General features: G+C 47.3%; 1 protein-coding gene across 3 annotated transcripts in view; it reads right to left on the bottom strand.

The window, feature by feature from the left end:
• The window catches only part of CARF (calcium responsive transcription factor), a 127,861-nt gene that overhangs the window by 8,047 nt on the left and 93,038 nt on the right, over nt 1-26,776 (bottom strand). For all 3 annotated transcript variants that reach the window (XM_073551527.1, XM_073551526.1, XM_073551528.1), the window contains 4 exons: nt 26,261-26,488; nt 20,362-20,524; nt 19,266-19,341; nt 17,068-17,183 (listed from right to left, as the gene is read on the bottom strand). In XM_073551527.1, coding sequence (XP_073407628.1) covers nt 17,068-17,183; nt 19,266-19,341; nt 20,362-20,524; nt 26,261-26,488 — 583 coding nt within the window. The remainder of the gene's footprint in view (nt 1-17,067; nt 17,184-19,265; nt 19,342-20,361; nt 20,525-26,260; nt 26,489-26,776) is intronic.

Raw genomic sequence — 26,776 nt, 5'->3', positions numbered from 1 at the left:
GTTTTGTTGCCCCTTCCCCTAGAACACCTTCATCGACTATAAGCTGTTCACTGCACGCCCCCAACTTGCAACCATCTGCCCCAAAACGCAGAAAAAAATAAAGTTTTATTATTATTATTATTTTTTTTTTTTTAAACACAAACTTTATTTCAAATTTTCATTAACAATGCACCGTTTCATATATTAAAACGTATTTCCAATAAACAGGCAATAACTTAGCCTATCCTCCTCCCATCCAACCCTCCCTTAAGCAAACCCTAGTCATCGTACATTTTCGGTAACCCCCCTCGCAACTTCGCACACACTTTATGCCTAGACCACTTGGAAAACACAGATTATAAGCACCACCTCTGTGATATAGCATCACATGTTTTATCCCCCGTCCCCACCCAGACCTTACATCTCACCTTCATTAATCACCTTTAATTTCCCCAAATTGCCATGGATATCTTCCAATATATACCATTCTGTATACTTAAAGGGAGTTACTATTTTCCTTATTTCCTCTTCACCGCACTGTTGTACTATGAAATTCCTCCATTTTTTTAAAAATTTACCCGTCAGGCCCTCCTTATTCCTTTCCGCCTCCAGCTGTTCGATTCTGAGTAATGATTTAATCTGCCTCAACACCTCTTCCTCTGACGGCACACTTCCTTCCAGCCATTTGGACAATAAAGCCCTTTTGCCTATCATAGCCACTCCATGAAACAATTTTTGTAATTTGGGCCTCTGGTCACCCCCTCCTGCTATTATTTGCCCCTTGTTCCTATAATGGAAGATCCACAGCAATGGATCCATTTCGACTTCCACACTCCCCACTTTTTGTATAAATGTTTGCAATCTTTTCCAGAATTTCTGGCTCTCTGGGCATTGCCAGATCCCATGAAACAGGTCCGTTTTTGGCCATTTACATTTGGGACAATGGATCACTCTGCTTATCTGTTGTGTGATTGGGATATTAAAACCATAGATTGCTCTATGCATCAACCGGAATTGTGTATCCCTCCACCCTTCATTAATCACCTCCTTCCTCATTGTCATCCACCCCTGCAATATCTTGTCCCCCACTTCGACGTCCTCTAATTGTCTTGCCCATGCTCTCCAGATTTGTTCTGGGCATATTGGAATCAAAACCTCTCTCATAGCTTTATATAAAGCTGAAATAGTATTCTCATGTCTATCTTTCATAATAATTCGGTCCATGTCATTTGTCACCTGTTCCATACTAACATCCCTCAATTGTGACATTAACCCTTTTTCTATCTGTTTGTATTGAAGGATTTGGAATGTGGATAGCCCATATTTTGTCACGATTTCCTGGTATGTCAGCCACCTGTTCTCCGTTTCATGTAATAGATCCGTCACCCCTTCTATCCCTTTACTCCTCCATTCTGAAAATAATTTATTGTCCCTTCCCGCTGGGAAATCTGGGAATTTCCATATATTTAGATGTTTGGAGATTCTCCAGGACAAACCGAATTTTTTTCTTACTGCTTTCCAAGCCATCACCGTATCTCTACATACCAGTGAGTGTTTGATTTTCTTCGGTATGTCAGCCAATGACGTGTGAAGTAATGCCCCCAAATCCCAGGGTCTACAGAACTCACTCTCTAAACGTATGTCTGAGTGTCCGTTTGTCTTCCTTAACCAGTCTATGACGTGCCTCATCAGGCATGCCAAGTTATACCCTCTAATATTTGGCATTTTGATGCCTCCTTTTTCCAAAGATTGCATTAATTTTTCCGTTTTGATTCTCGGTCTTTTCCCCCTCCACAAGAATGTCGAGAATGCTTTATTCAGTCTATTTATGTCTGTATGCTTCAATAACATGGGGATTGTCTGCATTGGGTAGAGTAATTTTGGAAAACTTATCTTCAAAAGATGATTTCTACCTAGTAATGATAGCGGCAGCCCCTCCCACATCTTTAGTTCCTGTTCTATTTTTTGTATCAAAGGTTTGTAGTTCAATTCGTATATTGACGCTGTTGTACGTCCCATCTGTATTCCCAAATATTTAAGGTGAGACCGTGCTATCGGTATCCCAGAGATGCCATCTCTTGTTCCCTCGGCAACCATCAGTTTCATCTTTTGCTCACACAGAAACAAAATTTCAAACTTTGCTCTGTTCAATTTAAAGCCTGATAATCCCCCAAACTCCTCTATCTGTTGTGTCACTTTTGGGAGATCCCTCTGAGGGTTGTTCATAAATAGTATGATATCATCCGCAAATAGGGCTGAACGCAATTGTTCCTTCCCGACCCTAATACCTTCAAAACAATCTCCTTCATTTAACAGTCTAGACAAAGGCTCAATGGCCAGATTAAACAGGAGGGGTGACAGTGGACATCCCTGTCTAGTCCCTTTGCTCAATGGGAAAGATCTCGACAGGAACCCGGGCGTCGCCACCCTCACCTGAGGATTCGCATACAATACCCCTATGAATGTACGAAAGGCTCCCCGTATCCCCATATTGTCTAGTACCGTCTCCAGCCATGACCACCCCACGCTATCAAACGCTTTCTCAGCATCAAGTGTGACCATGGCTGGACACTCCTCCTTTTGAAGATCCCTATGTCTAATGGCATCCATTACCAGCATAGCCCTCCGCACATTCGTCACCGCTGCCCTCCCCTTAACGAACCCCGATTGTGCCGGTGATATTAAGTTTGGTAGTATCTCCGCCAATCTATTGGCCATCAATTTGGCCAAGATTTTGAGATCTTGGTTTATCAATGAAATTGGCCTATAGTTTGCTGGGTTATCTAGATTTCTGTCTCCCTTGGGTATCAATTTTATGTACGCAGTGTTAAGGTGTCCCGAAATTCCCCCTCCTCCCATTATTTTGTTATACATTGTAGTCAGGATCGGTGCTACCTGCTCTCTCATTACTTTATAAAATTCCCCATTAAACCCGTCAGGTCCCGGTGCCTTGTGTATGTTCAGATCCCCTATTACCGTCTGTACTTCTTCTAATGTTATTTCTGCGTTCAATCTAGACAGCTCTTCCGCTTTGATTTGCGTGAGTTTTATGCTTTTCAACCAGTCATTTTCCCTGCCAACCGTCTCTTCCCCCTTACTATATAATTTTGCATAATAATCCCCCAGAATCTCGGTAATCTCTTGTGGGCTTGTGGATTTGCTCCCGTCCGGTCTAGTCATGTTAGTTATCAAAGTCATTGGTCGTCGCCCTTTTGCCAGATTGGCCAACAGTCTCCCTGCCTTATTGCCAAATTTGTGCAAATCAACTTCCTGCTGTGATCGTATCAGATCCTCCCTTTTCCCCGCCCAGGATTGAAATTCCTGTCTTGCTGCTTTCCACTCCTCCTTTGCCTCTTGTGTCTTGTTTTCTAGATACCATGTATACTTCTCTCTGAGGGTCTCACTTGCAGCCTTGTATTGTTTGTGGGTATGTTTCCTAAGTTTAGCTACATGTCCCATCAATCTTCCCCTTAATACTGTTTTTGCTGCTTCCCAGAACAACATTATATCCGCCTCATGTTCACTATTGTTTCTGCTTTAGTCTTCCCACCATTCTTTCAGTGTTTTGGCAAATTCCTTGTCTCTAAGTAGAAACGACGGAAACCTCCACAAGTAGTCCGTCCCCCTCAGTGTTGTATCAGTAATTTCTAGAAGCACCGGGCTGTGATCCGATATCACCATATCTCCAATATCCACATCCCTTACCCTATGCATCAGAAATTGGTCTACCAAAATGTAATCAATCCTAGACCACGCTTCGTGTGGATGCGAGTAATGAGAGTATTCCCGGTCATTTGGGTGAAGCATTCTCCAACTATCTTTTAAATTTGTGTCCTCCAAAAGCTTGACCATTAATCCTTTTACCTCCCTAATCGGTCTGCCGTCATCTCTACTATATCTCTTATCTTCCCCCCTTGAAACCACTGCATTAAAGTCCCCTCCGACTATCCGTTTGAGTTCTGTGTCTTTTCCCAGTTCAGTAGTGATAAAGTTAAAAAATGAAGTTTGTTCATTGTTAGGGGCGTATGTGTTATATATATCAAACTCTCCCTGTGGACTGGTAAACTTGATGTGAATATACCTCCCTTCTTCATCATTGTTCTGAGACACTATCGTGTGATTAAAATTTTTGTTAATTAGAATCATCACCCCTACCTTTCGTCCCAGGGAGCCTGACCCAACTACTTTTCCCACCCATAGTTTCTGCATATGGAAGAAATCCCCCTGGGGTAGGTGTGTCTCCTGTAGTAATGCTATATCGACTTTCAGTCTTTTGAGTTGTCTCAATATCATCATGCGTTTATGTGGTGACTTCAGTCCTTTCACATTCCATGTCACTATTTTAACCATTGTCCCAATTTCTCAAGTATTTCACGTCGACATGTGGTCTTTCATATGTGTGGTATTGTGATCCCTCCAAGCATTCGGTGTGTCCATAACGTTGCTTTCCCTGAACCCATCTGCTCATCCTAAATCTATTATCAACTAACAACCCCTCAACTATCCCCCCCTTTACAGTCAGTCGTCTCTTCACTTCCATTTTTTCTGTGATGCTCCTGGCTCCGCAATTCCCTCTCAGCTCACGGATTAGTAATTACCCATAGCCTATCCCCCATTCTTCTGCTCCCCACCATATCAAGGCAAGGCCTTCTTGGTCAATAATCTTATCAACATACAATACCCCCTCCCTCCTTTCCCATACACCTTATTCGGTGCCTCTGAACCCAGTCTCCCTCTCCTTCCTACCGGTATGGTCCTTCCAGCACCCAATAGAGAGACTCGGAAGAGAAGCCCGGACCCCCATGAACGCCAAAGCTCCTCCACCCCCCAAAGTGCGTAGGATCTCGGGATCCATAGAGACCATATAGCAGGGGAGAACCAAAGTGATGGATCAAGAAAAGAAAAAAAAAAAAAAAGTGTACACCTCTACTTTCCATCATTCCTCCCCCCCCCACCGGTCCCCCAGTTCGGTCCGAAGTGATATATCTTCTCCTTAAAATCTCTCTCAAGGCGCTCCTCTGCCTCGGTCTCCAGATTTGCGTGACGGCGATCTTTTTTCCTTGGGATTCTTCGTATGGAGCTCCGTCCCCTCCTCTCTCCTCTCCCTCCATTCGTTCTGTCCCTCTTCTCGAACCTCCCCCTCACTTTCCCCACATCGACCATCCCTCCTCCCCGAAGATTTTCTTGTCTGGTCACTGTCCACTGCCTCCTCCATCCATCTCTCCGCCTCTTTCAAGTCCTTTGTCACAAAAAAAGATCCATCTTGTCTTGTCACTCTCAGTAGGGCAGGGTAGAGCAACTGGAACTTTATACCTTTGCGGTACAGTGTAGTGCAGATCTTGCTGAAGGTCTTCCTTTTCCGGGTGACCTCTGCCGAATAATCTCCAAATATCAATACTTTATGTCCTTGTAAAAACAATGGGATCCTCCTTCCTCTAAATGCTCGCAGTAACTCTTCTTTGTCCTTATATTCCAGGTATTTTATTATGACTTGGCGCGGTCTGGCTGTGCCAGTCGTCCCCACGTTGTCTTGCTTTCTGCTCGTTCTCCACATGCCTGGACTCTCTCTTACAGGACCCACTCTGTGCGCTCTTTCCACTCTGCACTTATGTGTCAGACCCAGCACCTTGGGGAGGTCTATTTGACAAATGTTATCCAATTGTCGCATGCTTATAGATTCCGGCAACCCCACCAGCCTTAAATTGCTCCTCCTTGATCGGTTTTCCAAATCTTCCAGTTTGTCTTTTATAGCCTGGGAGCCCTCCACCATCTCCTTCAACTGCTCCTTTAATGTTATCACCTCGTCCTCTGCAGTTGATATTCTTTGTTCCGCCTCTGCCATCCTGGTTCCCTGCTGTGTGACCTGTTCTTTAATGGAGGATAGCGCAGCCCCCACCATAGCCTCCAGGGACTCTTTTATCCTGTCTGCCAGGTGCGCTGCCTCTGCCCCAGCCAAGCGGTCATAGTCTATATGCATGTCTGTTATCTGGCTGCTCTGCTGGGCTGCCGACTTTTCGATCTGCCTCTCCCGCTCCTCCTCCACCAGGCTCTGCTCACCTTCCTGCAGACCGCTGTTTCCCGCGGCTGACGCCATTTTATGGTCCCATGCTGTGTGGTCTCCCTCTGCAGCTCCTTGCTTTAAGTGCTTGCCGCCACTCCGGAGAAGGTACCGCTCCATACACCGATATCTCCTGCTCCCTGCCTCTCACTTTCCACTGTCTCTCACGGCCGTGGGGTGTTCTATGCCGGTCTTTGTAGCTGAGGGTTGCATGGAGCTCTGTCTCCCGCGTCCTCACATCACAGCACCGGAACCGGAAGTATTATTTTTTTTTTTTTTTTTTGGTTAAAAATAAATTTAAATTTCTGGTCCACCATAACAAAGTTTGATTAATGTTTGGCGCCGCCTACACACACTGCGCCATACACACAATGCGCTTTAAACTTTGCAAGGTGTCATAAAAAGTGTTTTGAGGATTGGCTGTTTTTACCATCCTCATTTCACTTATTGTGATACTAGGCAAGGGGGATTATAGATATACCTTGTAATTAACAACATACTCTTATTACGTGTGTGTTGAATCTACTGATGGGTAAAATACACGTAATATGTTCAATAAACAAGGCCTAGTATAATAACTAGAGTTGACCGACTAGGATCTGGTTTCATGAAACACAAACTGGTCAAACTAGGGGAAAAAACATGGATTTTTGTGAGTACTCACCGTAAAATCCTTTTCTCCGAGACGCTCATTGGGGGACACAGAGACTGTGGGTGTGTGCTACTGCCGTCTGGAGGCTGACACTAGGCATACAAAAAACAAGTTAGCTCCTCCTCCACCGCATACACCCTCGCCCCTATAGCGGGCGGAAACCAGTTTAGTGCAAAAGCAGTAGGAGGACATACAAAAATTAGCCTTAATGCAATAAATCATATGTCTGAAAAAGGGATCACCCTGTCTTAAACAAGAAAATATGTTAAATGATAAGTATGAGCCAACCGGCTATCAGGGTGCGTGCTGTGTCCCCCAATGAGCGTCTCGGAGAAAAGGATTTTACGGTGAGTACTCACAAAAATCCATGTTTCTCCTTCGTCTCATTGGGGGACACAGAGACTGTGGGACGTCCTAAAGCAGTCCCTGGGTGGGATAACACTCACCGATCCAAGCCGCATGCTTTCCTGTTTAAAGGTGTGCCACTGCTGCTTGGAGAATTTTTCTGCCCAGGCTCGCATCTGACGAAGCCTGAGTATGCACACTGTAATGTTTACAAAAAGTGTGCAGGCTGGCCCAGGTTGCTGCCTTGCATACCTGTTCTGCCGAAGCCTGGTGCCGAAGCGCCCACGAGGCGCCCACTGCCCGAGTAGAGTGCGCCCTTACTCCAGCTGGAACTGGCGTGCCTCTAATACGGTAAGCCTCCTGAATGGTTAGGCGAATCCATCTGGCTATGGTTGACCGTGAGGCTGCGAGGCCCTTCCTGCGCCCTTCGGGGATCACAAACAACGAATCCGTCTGGCGGAAAGGTGCTGTCCTCGACACGTATCTCCTGAGAGCTCTTACCAGATCCAATGTGTGGAGCGCCCTTTCCACCATGTGAACTGGCGCTGGACAGAAAGAAGGCAGCACAATGTCCTCATTAATATGGAACGAGGACACCACCTTCGGTAAAAAAGGTGGCGGAGGCCTAAGGACTACCTTGTCCTTAAAAAAGGTCAGGAAAGGGGCTCTACAAGATAACGCTCCAAACTCCGATACTCGCCTAATGGATGTTATGGCTACCAGGAACACAACCTTTCTGGATAGATATGCCAATGAAACATCCTTCAGTGGCTCAAACGGAGCCTCCTGTAGTACAGACAGGACCAGATTAAGATCCCAGGCCTCCAATGGTGCTCTGAAGGGAGGTACTAAATGAACGACCCCCTGCAGGAACGTTCTGACCTGCAAATTGGTAGCGATCTTTCGCTGAAACAGGACCGACAGGGCCGATATCTGTCTTCTAAGGGAACTTGGCGCCAAACCTGCGTCTAGGCCAGACTGAAGGAAAGCCAGTATGTTGGGCACAGAAAAGGACAATGGCAGAACCCCGTGTTCCCGACACCACTGGAAGAAAACCTTCCAAGTGTTATAATAGATCCTTGCCGAGGCTGGCTTTCGGGCCCTTACCATTGTCGCGACTACCTCGCGCCCAAACCCCGCCTGGGTCAGCACCCAAGATTCAATGGCCACGCCGTCAAACGCAGGGCCCCTAAGTTCGGGTGGCAGATCGGTCCCTGGGACAGTAAATCTGGTCGTTCCGGTAGCCGCCATGGTACGTCTGCGATGAGCTGTACCAGATCCGCGTACCATGCCCGTCGGGGCCAATCCGGGGCCAGCAGAATTGCCGGAACCCCCTCTGTCTTGATCTTCCTGATAACCCTGGGGAGAAGTGGCAGCGGCGGGAACAAGTATGGGAGCCGAAATTGGTTCCAGGGTATCACCAATGCGTCCGCTGCGATTGCTTGCGGATCCTGAGACCGGGCGACAAACACGCCCACTTTGGCGTTCTTCCTGGAGGCCATCAAGTCCACGTCTGGTGTTCCCCAGCGCCGGCAAATCTGCTGGAACACCTCGGGATGTAGTGACCACTCCCCGGCCGTGATGTCCTGGCGGCTTAGGAAATCCGCTGCCCAATTCTCGACGCCTGGAATGTGAACCGCTGACATCGAGTGGCTCCTCTCGGCCCAGCGGAGCACATGTCCCACCTCGCGCATGGTTGCCCTGCTGCGTGTGCCCCCCTGGTGATTCACATACGCCACTGCCGTGGCGTTGTCCGACTGAATCCGAATCGGGTATCCTGCTAGCACGTGTTGGAACTGCTGCAAGGCCAACCGTATTGCTTGAATCTCCAACAGATTGATAGGGAGACGAGCTTCCTGAGGTGACCACTGCCCCTGTGCCGTGTGGTGGCGGAAGATTGCCCCCCAACCGGAGAGACTCACATCGGTCGTGATCACTAACCAATGATCCGGAGGAAAGGGCTTTCCCTGCAGAAGCGACCGATCGCGTGTCCACCATTGAAGAGTCTGTCGAACCTGAGAGGACAACCTGCACGGGTGATCGAGTGAGAACGGGCTCCTGTCCCAAGCCGCTAACAGGGCATGCTGCAGGGGGCGGAGATGAAACTGAGCAAACGGGATTGCTTCCATCGCTGCCACCATCCTGCCCAGGACCCCCATCCCGAATCGGATAGTATGGAGGCCTGGCTGTTGAAGTCTTCGAGCTCCCTGTCGGAGTGCCCGAGCCTTGTCATGAGGGAGAATTACCAATCCCTGGGAGGTATCGAATATCATCCCTAGGAAAACAATCCTCTGGGCCGGCATGAGGAATGATTTCTTCCTGCTGATCATCCATCCTAGACGAGACAAGGTATCCAGTGTGATGGTGACACTCTCCTCGCACGCTGGACGGGACGGGCCCTTTACCAGAAGGTCGTCCAGGTATGGCAACACCACAATGCCCCGGGAATGAAGAGTGGCCATGGCGACCGCCATCACCTTCGTGAATATTCTGGGGGCCGTGGCCAAACAGAAAGGCAGCGCCACAAACTGGAAGTGCCGTCCCTCGACCGCAAACCGTAGGAATCTCTGATGCGGGGGAAAAATAGGGATGTGTAAATAAGCATCCTGAACATCGATTGAGGCCAGGTATTCTCCCTTCTCCATGGAGGATATAACTGACCGGAGGGACTCCATGCGAAAATGCCTGACCCTGATGAACCTGTTTAGTAGCTTTAGGTCCAGAACCGGCCTTACCGCTCCATCCTTTTTGGGCACTGCGAACAGGTTGGAATAAAACCCTTGGGTTCTTTCGCTCCTTGGCACCGGAACGATGACCCCTTTGTGCTGCAGCACTTCGATGGCCCCCCTTAATGCCTCTGCCCGAGACCTTGACTTGGGAAGCCGGGAGGGAAAAAATCGTGTTGGCGGACGTTTTATAAACTCTATCTTGTACCAGGAAGATATCAGCTCCGTCACCCATGCGTCGCGTGCCACCGCAGCCCATATGTGACAGAACCAGCGCAGACGACCGCCAATCCTGCTGTCCTCGGGTACCGCACTTCTCGAGTCATTTTGTAGAGGGCCTCTGGGACCTGGCCCCCCTTGATCTGGGCGGACGCCCTCGCATCCTACCCAGCGGGTTGGTCCTGTAGGTGACCTGACGCTCTTTGTCATGGTTATAGCACGCAGGAGCGGGGGTACTGGCCGTTGCCGTCCACGCGGGGGCGCGAAATGCCCGAAAACGCGCCTGAGGCTGACGAAATGGCGTCCTTGTTTTCTGTTGTGGGAGAAAACTACTTTTACCCCCTGTTGCGTCCGAAATGAGTCTATCCAATTCTTCCCCAAATAGTCGGTTACCCTGAAAGGGCAGGGAAGTCAAGGATTTTTTAGACACCGAATCAGCCCGCCACAGCCTTAACCACAAGGCTCTCCTAATGGCGATTGCGTTTGCTGCTGCAAGTGCTGCGCTATCAGCTGCATCCAAGGATGCATTAATTAGATAGTCACCCGCCATTGCGATCTGACTTGTTATCTCAGCCACCTCTGCTGGCAACTCCCTATCCTGCAGGATCTCATTTAAAGAGTCCGACCAGGACATCATGGCTTTGGCTACCCATGTTGCCGCAAAGGAAGGGAAGAGCGCTGATCCTGATGCTTCGTACACCGAGCGCGCTAATCCCTCTATGAGCCGATCCGTGGGGTCCTTGATGGCCGAACCACTAGGCACTGATAACAGGGATCTTGAGGCCAGGCGGGATACCGGGGGATCCACCGCCGGAGACTCTGCCCATTTTTTACAGAGCTCTGGCGCAAATGGATATCTTGACCCTAGCGTCTTCTGTCCTGAAAAACGCTTTTCTGGCCGTTCCCGGTGCCGCTGCACTATATCCTCTAACTCAGGATGAGTGCAGAACACTCTCCGCGGCTTCCGGGCCTTTTTAAAAGACACCTTATGCCCTGCGGTTAGGGTGACCTCATCATCAATACCCAGAGTCTGGTTGACAGCCTCAATGGGACTGTCCACCGTCTCCCGGCACCCTGGGGTGTCCAGGTCCAAGGATTCTTCCACATCCTCTACTGAGCTCTGCTCGCTCCCTGAAAGGGGTGACGGCGAGCGTGATGCCACACTCGCAGATGCTGAAGCACCGGAGGGGCCTGGCGACACAGTATGGGTTCTCTTCCTATGTGCCTGCCTAGAGAGAGTGCGGCCCCTGCAGGCCGGCGGCTCATGTGAGGAGGCAGAACCCTCCCAACCAGGTGAGCCGTCATCTCTACCCCTATCCGGGGCCTGAAGGGTCTCAATTGCCTTTGTTAATGATACCATAGATCGAGAGAGGGATACCGCCCACTCTGGGGGTTCCGGACCCCTGGGCTCTGCTGCGGGGGAGGGCTCCTGGGCGCGTTCGGTGTCACAGGTTTCACATAATTTACTGGTCTGCGCTCGTGGGAATCTAACCCCACAGGAAACGCATGCGGCATAGAAGGATGTGTGCGCTTTACCTTTTCCAGACATACTGCTGGAAAAGGCCAGAAAAATAAATAGATAAATAGATTCTCATATATTATATATATATATATATATATATATATATATATACACACACTGTATATATATATATATATATCTTTTTTTTTTTTTTTTAAGGAGGGCAAATGCGGAGGAGAGGGGAGCTCTATATGTCCTAGCGTGGCCTTCAGGCCGGGGTCACACTTACCCCTCTGTAAGTCCTTTCCCGGCTTTTGCCATGGGAGGCCTCTCCAGCTGCGTTGGTGGCGGTCTCCGGGGACTGCCGCGCTTTGTGCAGTAAGCTGCGCTTCTTGCGGCCTACCCCGGACTGCCGTCGGGGACTCCATTTTATCCGGCGCCCGCCCTGCCAGGAGGGGGGCGGTGCCGGAAGTGACGCCGACGGACACCGCGCTGAGGGCGGGACTTCCGCCCGCGGACCAGGCCGGAGCCGCGGCCTAAATTACGATACCCCCCGCCCCGGATCCTGTAACGCCGATACCGGGGACGGGGGGGCGCCGAAGCGACGCCGCCTAAGACGCGGCCGGAGCGCTGCCACCCACTTCCGCCCTCGGCCTAGGCCGAAGCCGCGGGCTAAATTAATGGCGCTACCCACCTGGGGTCCAAACGCCGGGCCCCAGCGACGTCCTCTCCTCCACCTCCTGTGTAGCCACAGCCCGCTCTGCCCCAGGTATGGGGGGGGGGGGATTGGGGGGGTGGTCCACCTGACTCTGCGCCCAGGGCCCTCCGCACCTGCTAGTCTCCTTCTTGGACGTGCAGGCACCCTAACTCCGTCTGCCCTGTAGGGGCGAGGAGAGGGACCGTCCGCCGCCGTGCAGCACCGCCGTCAAGCGTTGGTGGAGCAGTGGGGGCGCACAGACTAGTCTTGTGCCCGTGTGCAAGCCCATGGTTTCAATACCTAGGGGTGGACAGGGCTAAGTCTGGCATAGTGTCCCACGTCGCGGGAGAGGAGACGTGGAGGGACTCTCACACGTAGTCGCCCGTTGCTGGTTTGGGGAAATCGAATCCTTTCTATAGGATGCGTTGCCCCTTCTCGTCTTCAAAAAATAACAAACACGAAAAATAGATGTCTGGGGAAAAGTCCCAGAGGTGTCCCTCGGTGCGGGAAAGGATACGCGGAGCGATGCTCAACGCGTGCTCGCCCGTTGATGGTTTGGGGAGATCGGACCCTTTCTATAGGATCCGTCGCCCCTATCTCCTCTTCATAGTGAGAACCGAAAAAGAAACCTAGTCTGGAGAAACCAGACTGCGTGTGCCTCCAAAGACACTAAGCAAAAAACTGGTTTCCGCCCGCTATAGGGGCGAGGGTGTATGCGGTGGAGGAGGAGCTAACTTGTTTTTTGTATGCCTAGTGTCAGCCTCCAGACGGCAGTAGCACACACCCACAGTCTCTGTGTCCCCCAATGAGACGAAGGAGAAAAAGTCGGAGTTTCAATTGAAACCCTACCACAATGTTAGTTAATGGGAAATAAAAGTCGGCATTGAGCGGATTACATTCATCCACTCAATGCAGACTTTTATTCCCATTGACTTGCATTGGGGTCGGGTTTTGAACGAAACTCCGACTTTTTTTTCCACTAGTCGGACCAGTTTCATGAAACCCGATCCTACCAAAGTCGCTTAACTCTAATCATAACTATTTATCAATCATGGCCTGGTTAATACACATATCATATTTAACCTGCAGCGCTGCTTACGTACCAATATATTTCACGCAGACTAGCGATGCTGCAGTTTAACTCATATGTGTATTTAGCTGCCCAGGTGTGAGAACATCATGAATTCACAGGTATACATGGGAAGTTTTTTATTTTATTGGAGTGTAAAAAACATATGCCCTAGCCATCGCAATGTCCAAATCCAAGTTGAAGTGAAAACTCTTCCAGCGCAGATCCATGTTGACACGAGAAAAATCAAGCAAATGTGAAGAATACTGTAGACAGGGTCTATATATTAACATATCACACCGCCACTGATGTCACATTGGTCGTGTGTGTTGCAAGATTGTTATCTAGATTTTTTTGGTGAGGACAAACAATGTGAAAAAAAAAACGCAAACGCACTAAAAACGCATACAAACGCTGTGTTTTTTTTCCTGCATGCGCATAAAAATGCTTGAAAAAAACGCAGCGTTTTTTTCATGTGTTTGTGTGTGCAAAAAACACACCACAAAAAAAGTGTGAAAGTAGCCTTACTTAGCTTTATTCCAACGTGGCATTTTAAAGGATATGTCATCTATTTCTAAGTGTTATTTATTATTATAGCGCCATTTATTCCATGGCGCTTTACATGTGAGGAGGGGTATACATAATACATACAAGTTCAGTAATCTTAAACGATACAAGTCACGACTGGTACAGGATAAGAGAGGACCCTGCCCGTGAGGGCTCACAATCTACAAGGGATGGGTGAGGATACAGTAGGTGAGGGTAGAGCTGGTCGTGCAGCGGTTTGGTGGATCGGTGGTTACTGCAGGTTGTAGGCTTGTCGGAAGAGGTAGGTCTTCAGGTTCTTTTTGTAGGTTTCCATGGTAGGTGAGAGTCTGATATGTTGTGGTAGAGAGTTCCAGAGTAGGGGGGGATGCACGGGAGGTCTTGTATGCGATTGTCGGAAGAGGAGATAAGAGGGGAGTACAGAAGGAGATCTTGTGAGGATCGGAGGTTTCGTACAGGTAAGTACCGGGAGACGAGGTCACAGATGTATCGAGGACTCAGGTTGTGGATGGCTTTGTATGTCATGGTTAGGGTTTTGAACTGGAGTCTTTGGGTAATGGGGAGCCAGTGCAGGGGTTGACAGAGGGGAGAGGCCAGGGAATAGCGGGGGGACAGGTGGATTAGTCGGGCAGCGGAGTTTAGAATAGATTGGAGGGGTGCGAGAGTGTTAGAGGGGAGGCCACAGAGCAGGAGGTTGCAGTAGTCAAGGCGGGAGATAATGAGGGCATGGACTAGGGTTTTTGCAGATTCTTGGTTGAGGAATGTACGGATTCGTGAAATATTTTTGAGTTGAAGTCGGCAGGAAGCAGTAAGGGCTTGGATATGTGGTTTGAAAGAGAGATCAGCGTCAAGGATAACCCTGAGGCAGTGAGCTTGTGGGACTGGAGAGAGTGGGCAGCCGTTTACTTTAATGGATAGGTCCGTTGGGGGGGGGGGGTCACGTGAGATGGGGGAAAGATGATTAATTTTGTTTTGTCTATATTAAGTTTTAGAAATCTAGCGGAGAAGAAGGATGAAATAGCAGACAGACATTGAGGGATTCTGTTTAGTAGGGAGGTGATATCTGGTCCAGAGATGTAGATCTGTGTGTCATCAGCATAGAGGTGATACTGAAAGCCATGAGATTCTACGAGCTGTCCGAGGCCGAAGGTGTAAATGGAGAAGAGCAGGGGCCCTAGGACTGAACCTTGCAGGACTCACAAAACACACTAATACATCTACAAAGCGTTTGTAATTGGGCTCATGGGATAAATGTGTGCAGCTTCTATGCAGAGCTACCGTATATACTCGAGTATAAGCCGACCCGAGTATAAGCCGACCCCCTAATTTTGCCACAAAAAAACTGGGAAAACTTATTGACTCGAGTATAAGCCTAGGGTGGGAAATGCTCCATAGATTATTCCCCCATATGGTGTCCCCAGAAGAAGCTCTGTAGATTGTTCCCCCATATACTGCCCCCATAAGAAGCTCCATAGATTGTTCTCCCATATGCTGCCCCCATTAGAAGCTCCATAGATTATTCCCCCATATGCTGCCCCCATTAGAAGCTCCATATTGTTCCCCCATATACTGTCCTCATAAGCCGCTCCATAGATTATTCCACCATATACTGCCCCCATAAGAAGCTCCATAGATTGTTCCCCCATATACTGCCCCCATTAGAAGCTCCTAAAGATTATTCCCCCATGTGCTGCCGCTGCTGCAGCATATAAGAAAAATGACATACTCACCTCTCCGTCGCTGGGTGTCAGATTCTCACCTGTCCTGCGTCCATGGCTGCTCCCCGCTATCTGCCATGTCATCAGTCAGTGACGTTCAGACTGCAGGGGGCGTGGCGCGCACTAATCACGTCACCGCGCCCTCTGCTGTCTCAAGTCACTGACCGATGACAGACAGCAGCAAGCAGCCATGGACGCAGGACAGGTGAGTATCGCTATACTTACCCGTCCTGACTCTGTCGCTTGAGTCCCCAGCTTCTCCGCGCTCTCTCTTCCTGCATTCAGCGGTCATGTGATACCGCTCATTAAAACTCATGAATATGGGCATATTCATGAGTTTTAATGAGCGGTACCACGTGACCGCTGAAGGCAGGAACAGAGAGAGCGCGGAGAAGCTGGGGGCTCAAGAGACAGCGTCAGGACGGGTAAGTATGACCTGACACCCCCGCCCCCTCTCTCCCTCCGACCCCCCGGTGTATATGACTCGAATATAAGCCGAGAGGGGGACTTTCAGCCCAAAAAAACGGGCTGAAAATCTCGGCTTATATTCGAGTATATACGGTATGTATCTCCACGGTAACAGACTATCAAAAGGCCTTGTGTGGTCGGATCCTGCCGCCATGTCGTACCTACATTCTGGCAACATTTTGCTTGTTTGCAGCATAGTGAAGCAATCGTACATTTTTAGTCTTCACGGATTACTTATCAGTGAGAAAACAGAATATTATGATTCTCTGCCTCTTTTTAGGAATAAATGAAATGCTTTACATATTCCATTAAACAAATAGAGGGGTAATCCCATCACTATTTAGGAATATCAATAAACGACCAGCACCTCCGAACAGAATAAGGCAAATGTTAACAGTGACTGGTGTATTTTACTTATGCTGCTGGAGTCCACATACATACTTGAGCGCCACTGATTGTTTGTGTTATTAAATTTTAACAGATGCAAGCAGTCACGACTATATAACCAAGAAAATGCAGCTGTACTCTGAAATGCTATAATATGCAATCATTGAATATATGAAATTAGAACTGAATTACTGCTATAGAAAATATATTTAAACATGAAAGTATTTTGTGCACAAATTGGCCAATTCATAAGAGCCCATCAGCCATGACAAGTTGTACCACTTTAATTGAACCCTAACCTAAAATGCCTCTCCTGGGCTGAAAGCCTACAACTTTACGGGTACAGAGGATCTAGAACCTACTTTTACTAAGCTCATGGGACAGTTTCCCCTCCCAGAAATACATTCTGGAATGTGAGGTCTGTGTGTCCAGTGTGCTGCTGCCATCGCTAGAGCTTATGAACCAGCATAGCTTCATTCCTGTACGATTTGCTCCTTTTATACATCTACTGTGTGATCTCATATCTCCTATGCACAGGTGCAAGTTACAGGTTACTATTTCGAAATTTGCTTATTTTCACATATAATATACAAATTAGCTACTAAAAAAAAACCAAATCAAACATTGAAAAAGGTGCCACACAAAAGCAGATCCACGTATTTACTGACTTCTATGGAAAGTGTGACCACCCTATCCATCAGCAATGTATATTACTAAATATAAGCCAAGGAGATCACTGACCTGCAGCTGTGCAAAGATTTTGGGTTGCAAAGAGGTTAATGAAGAGATGAGCTGAGCAGTATCCTGACAGTCGTCTTCATTAGAGGAGTTCTGCACTTTTATTAACGAATCATGCTCTAAGAAACAAAACATGGACATCAGTTGTATTGATAAACATCGGGTTCATCAAATAGTTAATCCATTCCTCCTCCGACATAACACAGTAATAAGTCAGAGCCTGTGCGCAGTGTATACATTGTGTAAGGCAGCAGCGGTAGCACCGTACGCAGTGAAGAGGCAGTGACCCACAAAATTCACACACAAAAGTCTCTTTAATGTGTTATCTTCACACATAAAAGCGCAATCCACACAAGTGCATATAACTTCAGTGCATATAATTAGTATCCATTTCACCATTTGCAGAATATATTATACGGCATTCTTCATTTTACAGAAACTAAACACGCCAGTCTTCCTCGGACTAATTCCAGTGGGTGTCTATGCGCCGTATCCAAGACTCTATTCACACAGCATTTCATGTTGCAGGCACTACACACGCCAGTCTTCCTCTGACTAGTTCCCGTGGGTGTCTTGCACCGCTGTATCACAGTCTCTTTACTCACACAGCCGTACACAGTCCAGGATATCCTCCGGATCGCAGCCGGGCACCATATCCACCTGTTTTGCAATCGTTACACAAGCCAGTCTTCTTTCGGGCACCGGACATCCACCTCCGGGCACAGGACTGTCCACATCCGAGACCAGTAACCATGGACGACTTACATCTCTGTGCACACAGCGAGTTGCCAGGCCTCACTCTTGCCCTGACACACCTGAGACTTACTAAGCACTCACTCAGACCTACTCATATCTCACTAACCCTTTTTCCTGCAGGTCTTTTATCACAGAAACCTGTGGAAAACCTGGATCCGGAATGTAACAGACTGCAACACTATCATACTGCAATCTGTTTCAAACACAACATCCAGAGCAGGTTTTCCCTACCTCTGTCTTGGACACTAACACGTCCAAGACTAACAATTACTTTTATTATCAGTTTGCATTGCAGTCACAGCTATGCCTGTGACTGCCATGCACACCCATGGCCTTAATACACCTCCGTGTATATCCTAGGGAGACTGCACAGCGACCCCTACCTGTGACATTGCTCACTGCTTCACCATTGCAATCCCAGCTACACCTGAGACCGCGATGCAATCCCATAGCCTCAATACGCCTCCGTGCGTATCCTGGGGGAAACACACAGCGCTCCCTAGCTGTAACAGGGGCCACTGCCTCACAATTGATTAATGAAGTCTACTCTTCCCAGCATTCACATGTACATTATTCACACAACTGTAGTGTATAAATGTATGATGTCCCAACGACTGCTGGGCTTGGGCAGGCAGATGGCATCCGGCAGCTGGAAATGCGACTCGCTCTGTGACGGAGGGAACCCTGCTTTGGGTGCACAGCTGTGCAGCATCGGGACTACTACAGTAATGAGGATCTCCAACTGGACTCAATAAGAGCCACATAATGGTGAATACACAATGCACATGAAAGAAGCACTCTTCCCATCAAAGTTTTTATACTCTTAATATATTGTAGTCATATTAAATACAATTGATCATTTTGTCTTTCTACCCAGATATTTATTCTTTTTTCAAATTAGGTCTATGACATCACGTGATAAAAAACTGATCTAAGCTCTATGTAGAAACAGGAGGACAATTTTCCCTGTATGAGTCATGAGTCACTGCAAAATTCCCTGGCAGGGGGAGAAGGATCAGCTGGGCCAGGAGTTGAAGAGGGGAATGATAAATGCAGGGACAAGTGACTTCCTGTTTCTACATAAAGTAAAGAGATGAATTAGCTGGGTAGAAAGACAAAATGAGCAATTGTAAGTACACAGTACATCGCTAAGAGCAGAAGAATCAGAGGTGCATGTGAAAAATAGAGCCATCACTTCTGCTAAAATATATAAATAAAAGCCAAATGTATGGTCTTGGTTTATTCCAAAAATGTTTATTATCTGTACAGAAGATTAAAAAAATTAGAAATTGGAACTACGGTAACTGGTAAGCGTCCTAAAGCTGGTTGACCAGTGCCCATTCTTTGTCCTCCTGTGCTTTCCCAATTATGCTAAACATTATAAAACCTTTCTCATTCTATGCGGCACAGAAAAGTGTAACCCAATAATAAACATCATGGCGTACCTTCACGTGAGGAGGATTCAAATGTCACCGTAACCATTTCATTGAGAATGCCCCCACTGTCAGAACTCCACTGAAGCTTTAAGAAGATGATTGTGTAGATTAATAAATATATAACATATAAAATACATCACATCTGAAAAGAAAAGATAAAGGGGACTGCACCACGGACAGATCACTACAGAAGTGGGGGTATTGTGTGCCCCAATCTGTATATGAGGACTTATCCCTAGCCTTAAAAGGAATCGTCACCAGGGTTTTGAAACCTAATCTGATAACAGCAGAATGTACAGACAGAGACCATGATTCCAGCAATGTGTCACTTACGGGGCTGCTTAGTGAAATTTTGATAAAATCACAGATTTATCAACAGGAGATTATCACTTGAGAATTAGTAAACCTGCTGCCATGTAATCCTCCATATTCATGAGTTCTGTATAACCCCGTCCCACCAATGATTGACAGTTTTCTGCCTATGCACAGTACATACAGAAAGCTGCCAACCAGTAGTGTGCGGAGTTAAACAGAGCTCAAAATTCAGAGAACTAATAGATCTGCTGAAGATAAAATAGTGATTGTATCAAAACTGCAGCAAGCAGCCCAGTAACTGATACTTTACTGGAATCAGAGTTTCTGCCCCTACATCATGCTGCTCTCAGATGAGGTAGCTAACACCAAGTGACAGATTCCCTTTTAAGCCTTTAGTGATCTGATATTGGCTTTTCTAAGTCAAGTTATGGAAGGGCAGGAGCCAGACAGGCACAGCGCTCTCCAGAGTGTTGCTCCACCACACTAGTAATCATCTAACGTTAAAGCTTAGACTTTCGTTCACAAACATAAGCATAACAGAAATTCACATAAAACAAAAAATGCTTGTTTGTTAGGACATTACTTTTTGAAAAAGGAGCAATTACATTGTACTTAGCCCCACACATCATTGAAGCTTTTATATTTCTCACATAAACTGAGCCATTCAGCAATAGGCGGAATTGTTTTCCCACGTTTTACAATTTTGTACCTGGTTTGGCTGTACTTACGCTTCCATATAAACTTTTTTAGTAAATCCATTAATGTGTTAATTTCAAGTACCCTCACGTACCGGTCTGGGAATAGTCTCCTGGTCACAGATGAGTTCTCCATTTCCCAGGGCTTTTTGTGCTTCGTGGATGTGGTTCTTCAGGTCATTTACAGTGGGGAAATAAGACAAATTATGCCGTTCTGGGATTTCATCTGGTTTGAAGAGTTCTCGTTCCACAAATTTCCTAAAGTGAAGAAAAAGAATAATAGGAATTAATGGGGCATATTCTTTGACAATGCAAACTTAGACAGTCTTCAGACTTTATTGGAGTGGTTCTCCCTAATTATGCCTAATTTGTCTAGTTCAAGTTTCCACCACCTATTAGTTGGCTTAGGCCTCTTTCACACTTCCGTTTTTGACCATCAGTCAAAATCCGCCAGGTTTTGAAAAAAACGGAGCCGCCATTTTTTTTTGCGGATCCGTTTTTTTCCCCATTGACTTGCATTACTGGCAGATCTTGACGGATGGCCATCCGTTGGATCCGTTTTTTTGCGGATCCGCCAAATTTTTTGCGTCCGCCGGCATGCCTGGACGGATCTTGCAACGTTTTTTTAGTTGTTGGATCCGCATTTTCCAGTGCGCATGCCCGGAGAAAGGAAGTCAGGGAGACTCTCTTTCTCTCTCTCTCCCCTTCCCAGCCAGCGGTTCCTTTAAACTTTTTCATTTTGCGGATCCGTCAAAAAACGGAGCCTGTGGCATCCGTTCACATCAGTTAGGAACGGATCCGCTTTTCCGCCTTTTGGGCGGATTTTAACTGACTCAAAAAACTGAAGTGTGAAAGAGGCCTTACTGTGTGCCACAATATTGGCGCTTTGTTTTGCATGTTAAGTCCCAGCGTTTCTGGGTCGCTCTCCCAGGGCCGTGGGGTACTCGGTACCGGGCTGGCGTCGGCGGGATGTGTCACAGCAGTGGTGACCCGGTCCTGGGCGCCCAATTAACAGGGGAAGTTTGAATGGTGGAATGTAATTAATGGAATAGTTCGTGACGCCACCTGTGTTGTTTGGCAAGTGAGATGTTGAGCCGACGCTGCATGCAGATCCTCTGGAGCTGGAGGTGTGTTGCAGCCAAGATGGTGAAGCTCCCCACAGGTGGAGCTGTAGCCCCAGGGCAGTGTAGATGTCGGGGTAGAGGAGAGGCACAAGCGGTGTAGAAGCTGGTACCCAGATGTAGCGGTGCAGGGTGCGTTGGCGCAATAATGAATGGAGGACACCAGGGCTTGTTGTTCCAAAGCTTTACTCACAGTCTGAAGTACACACAGGTGCCTGCCTCTGTGCTGTGTCCTCCGGGTCAGGGGCTCAATCAACCTCCAGGCCAGATGGAATGCTCCCTTCCAACACTCCGCCAACATGTGCCTTTCTGAACGTCTCCTCTTATAGCGCTTTTAAATGTGAAGCACTCCTAGTACTGAGTTACACTGGAGTGCCTCCTGACAGATGTTCCCAAGAACTCTACTTGTACGGCAGACAGCTGTAGCCTGCTTCAGGGACTCCTTACTCCTGAGTCCCGGCTCACTATCAATGTTGCTGTTGTACCCCCAAGTCTTAGATGGGAGTAGTGCATTTACAGCCCACTACTCCACCGATGTCTGCTGTAGAACCATTAGTGTCCATACAACCTCGGGGACCAGGCCCCGGCCTTGCGCTTAGAACTTCTAGGCAGGGTTCTTCCTCTAACCCACGTCCTCTGTTCCCTTTTACTCCTACGTTCCATACTAGTCTTTCCTTCTTATGGAAGATCAGGTTTCGGTTCAATGTCTTTCTCCTTTCCTTTCCTGTGCCAGCAGACCCAGGTCACTGAGATCTGCTGCAGCACCTCCTTCCTCCATCCCTCTCTCAGGGATCTCCTTTCCTCACTCCTCACCGAGTGACTCCCTCTCACTGACTGACCTCAAAATCCTAAACCTTCCCGCTCTTTTATGTATTCTAACTCCACCCGCCTCCCAGCACGTTTCGTGTTCCAAGCAGGGAGCCACCAAAGGTGCTCTGCTACACTCCAAGCAGGGAGCCGCAATGTGGCTTTGCTGAACTACCGTGTTGTGTGGTATGCAGGTGTTGGAGCCTGGTCAGGAGCCTCCAACTTACTTGGATGGTGGGGCACCACACCTCAGGAGGAGGTGCAGTACCTCTGTGGCGACTAAGCCTCAGGGGCGCCACATTTCCTTGATAAACCACACCCCCTTTCAACAAGGCGACGCCCATTGTCAAACAAGTTATAAAGAAAACGTGTCTAAAACACATAACACATGCACAGTGGGGGAAATACGTATTTAATTCTGCTACCAACAATTAAGAGTACTGGCTCCTACAGACCAGTTAGATGCTCCTAATGAACTCGTTACCTGCATTAAAGACAGCTGTCTTACATAGTCACCTATATAAAATACTCCTGTCCACAGACGCAATTAATCAGTCAGACTCTAACCTCTACAACATGGTGTAAGGATTCCGGACTTTCCTTGTGCCTATTCGCCCTGATCCAAGATGGAGTCTTGGATCTCGCCTGGTCATGGAACTTTCTGTCTGTCCTGATTATTTAAGTCCGGGTCATGTGTTCTCCTGTGCCTACTTTGTTGCTGTCTTGCTCCTGCCCATCTGCTAGTGGACTCCCTGCTGCGGCTTCTGCTCGTTACTCGGGTGCTCTTCCTCTCTACATTCTGCTGCCCTGCTGTGCTCAACTACTGTCTGGACTTCTGGTGTGGAGCTGATCACCCTTGGAGTTGCTGTGGCCAGTAAGGATTCCTGTCTTTGCCTTCTCTTTTGGGTCTGTGTCTGTTGAGGCTGCATTGCTGGACTTGTGTGGGACTTTCAGCCCTATAGGTGTGTATATATTATATATATATATATATATATATATATATATATATATATATATATATATATCGACCTTCTCCTGTTTTCCCTCTCCTGTATCACGCTGGACTTCTACGTTTGAGTAGCGTGTGAATTTCACTTTTATGTTTGCTGGACTTACTAGTGCTGTGTGCATGCTGATTTACTACATCGTGGGACTGCCTCATTAATACGGTGTAGTTGCTTACATATCTGCTGCTGGACTCCTATGTTCTGTGCCCTGTGCCCACTTGAGTATTAGTACTGTAGGACTGCTTATTATTAGTGGTCTTACGCCGCTCTTCAGTCACTTAGGACATTTCCATATTGTGCTGAATTTTCATTACAATTGCAGAAAGTGTACTGTCAGTTTTGCTTTACCTGCATTATTCCATATTGTGCTGTGTTTCTGTTTCTGTTGCAGAAAGTACTCTATTTAGTTTTGTCACTCTTGTAAAATACTTATTTACATCAACTTTGGTCTCAGTCTCGTATTGTCCCTCACAATCACGTAGTACCTATATAATTATTACACATGGGCATGACAAAAGAGCTTTCTATGGATATCAGGGCAAGATCATAGACCTGCACTAACCTAGAATGGGCTAGAAAACCATTAGACGCTGGGTGAGAAGGAGACAACTGTGCAATAGTAAGAAAATGGAAGAAATACAAAAGGACTGTCAATTGACATCGATCTGGGGCACCATGCAAAATCTCACCTCGTGGGGGAACTTGTTAATGATCTCAAGGCAGCTGGGACCACAGTCACCAAGAAAACCATTGCTAACACATTGCGCCGTAAAGGTTTAAAATCCTGCAGTGCCCGCAAGGTCCCCTGCTCAAGAAGGCACATGTGTAGGCCCGTCTGAAGTTTGCCAATGAACACCTGGATGATTCTGTGAGTGATTGGGAGAAGGAGCTGTGGTCAGATGAGACTATCTCAACCCCCTGTGCATTTCAAGTCATGGAATCCTGTGCAGCGCTCCTTCAGCTTTCCATGATTTTGCTAATAATCCCAAAGGAAAAATATCAAAGGCACCGGATGTCTTTCGGACACATTGCCTTTATTAAGTTATGTATGGTATGTAATCTCTCTCTTGATATGGCTTAAAGGGAATCTGTCAGCAGGTTTTTGCTATGTTCTGCAGGGGTTAAAACACAGATTTCAGCGATATCTCGCTCATCAAGCTCCATGTTTTTTTTTTGCTTGCAATTGTTTTAGCACCAGTAGCTTATCATTGCTGGGACACAGCAGCACATGCCTCCTGGTCCGGCAATGCCTCTTCCTGTGAAGAGCACCTCACTGTCTATGGACACTGCACATACAGAGCCTGGTGTGGGCAGGGTTGTGGGGTGGGCAGGGTTCGTTTTCTCAGCTCCGATTCATTGTAAATCTAAAAACTGATTGCACGAGAACGGCTGCACCCAATAATCTGTGATACATCGTTGGATTCAGCTTCTCTCTGTCTACATCATGCTGCTCTTAAATAAGGTAGCAAAAACCTGCTGACAAAGTCCCTTTAAGAAAGGCCAACTGTGGCTAAAACATTGCATATTTTTTTCTATGTGCTGTAACTAATAGAGAAGATGCCCAAGTGTCTTGCATATAAATATAGTAAAAGTCGTGAAAGCTTTTTTTGGTGCATTTTGCTTGATTAATATACCCAGATATGATAACTATTATCGAATATATAATTACCTTGTAATGTCTTAACTTCCTGTTATGTCCAGATGTGTCCAGATTCCAAGTGGCGGACGACTGCCATATTGGGACACCCAAGTGATGGATGTCTCAATATGGAAACTGCTGGTGGTACCAGCCTCTTGCGCAGTACTACAGCGGAACACCGTCGCAACACACACACACACACACACACACACACTGTATACGCCGCACGCAGCCTCTTGCGTGGTACCACCAACGGAACTCCATGGCGAACACGACGCTGCCGGAATCACCTGAATGATTCATTGACCGCCGCCATCTTTGTACAGGAGGAGCGCATGCGCAGTTTTAATGTGATCACCGCTATCTGTCTGCACAAAGATGGCGGCTGTCTGAATTATTGCGCCTGTGTGAATTCCATGCAGGCGCAGTGAATCATTCGGCTGATCCCGGCCGCAGATGCGCAACGTGTCTACAGGCAGAGGAAGACAGTCACATTAAAGGGGTTTTCCCACAAACGAAAGTTCATTTTAAAAATTGTCTGTGTCTGACTGTATACGGAGCATACCATATCTCCTGGGAAGGGGAGGAAGCAAAAGACAATACTGACATTACAGCAGGAGATCGCAGCGGATACATTTTGTGAGGGAAAAAATTTTCACTGACTGTTTTTAAACAATATTTTACCTCACAAAATGTATCCTCTGCGATCTCCTGCTGTAATGTCAGTATTGTCTTCTGCTTTCTCCCCTGCCCAGGAGCTGTGGGGTGACAGCTCAAACGAGAGAACACATGAGGGAAGAAGACAGCACAGTGGTGGAGAGAGAGAGAACAGACAAGGGGGAGAGCACATGGGGTACACAGGTCAAAGAAGAAATGACATGAGAGGTGAACACAGCAGATGGGGGAGAGAAAAAGTGTCCAGGGGTGAGAGAGACAGAGCACAGGGGGTCACAGCTCAAACGGGACAGCACATGAGAGGAGAACACAGCACAGGAAGGAGAGAGACAGCAGACAAGGGGGATAGCACATGGGGTAGACAGCACAGAAGGGAGAAGTCAGCACATGGGGAAAGAGAGAGTGGATGGGGGGGGGGGGGGAGATAATCAACGCTGCAAAGCTTGCCCCCATCGTGACATTACTGCCCTCCCGATGCGATAGCATCGGGCCTCCATCTAGTATCAAAATAATGGGCTATAGGCAATTCTACTGTTTGGCCCAGTGTGGATAAATATCTGGTACCCGATATAGATACTATGGTGTAATTAATCTGTAGAAATATGAAATCAATTAACAGTATAAAAAACACTAAGAAACGGAAATAGAATAATAAAGTGATATATTGTAATGAACCAAAAAAATATAAATCTCTATCCAATATACTGGTGTCCAGTACATCAGTAAGTATTAGTTGTTTCTATACCTCAGCTGCTTCCTGACAGCGTAAACCTCGTCAATGCCTCTGGCCACCAATTCTCGGATTTTTTCTGCTACATAAGGATGCAGACGAGAGGACAAGGCAGAGTCATCACAAATCAGCTCATCGTCTTCCTCATTAGGTGGCTGAAATGGGCTAGGTGAAGAGGAGAAACAACCTGTGTCCAAATTGTGGTACTGATGCGCCTCCTGATCGGGTAGCTGGACGTACCATCTGTGTCAAAAAAGAGAAAGAAAAGCTGTTAGTTCTCACCTATAAAGGTTATATCATGGATTAATGAAGCCAGGATTGTTACTGATGAAGTTGGTCAATTATTTCGCAAGAGCGCATATTCAGCTGAATTATTACATCGATAGATATGGACAACGTTTCGGCTCGGTAGAGCTTTTGTCAAGCTTGACAAAGGCTCTGCTGGGCCAAAACATTGCCCATCTGTTCACACGTGCCAAAAAATCTTGCTTTGGAGTTTTTGAGTACCGTCCATTTTCCTGGATGTGTATA

The sequence above is a fragment of the Dendrobates tinctorius genome, unplaced genomic scaffold (genome assembly GCF_039654945.1).
Source record: "Dendrobates tinctorius isolate UK_male_01 unplaced genomic scaffold, ASM3965494v1 ptg000177l, whole genome shotgun sequence".
Classification (NCBI taxonomy): Eukaryota; Metazoa; Chordata; class Amphibia; order Anura; family Dendrobatidae; genus Dendrobates; species Dendrobates tinctorius.
Note: the sequence above shows the minus strand (reverse complement) of the source record. Positions and strands in the feature narration are given on the sequence as shown.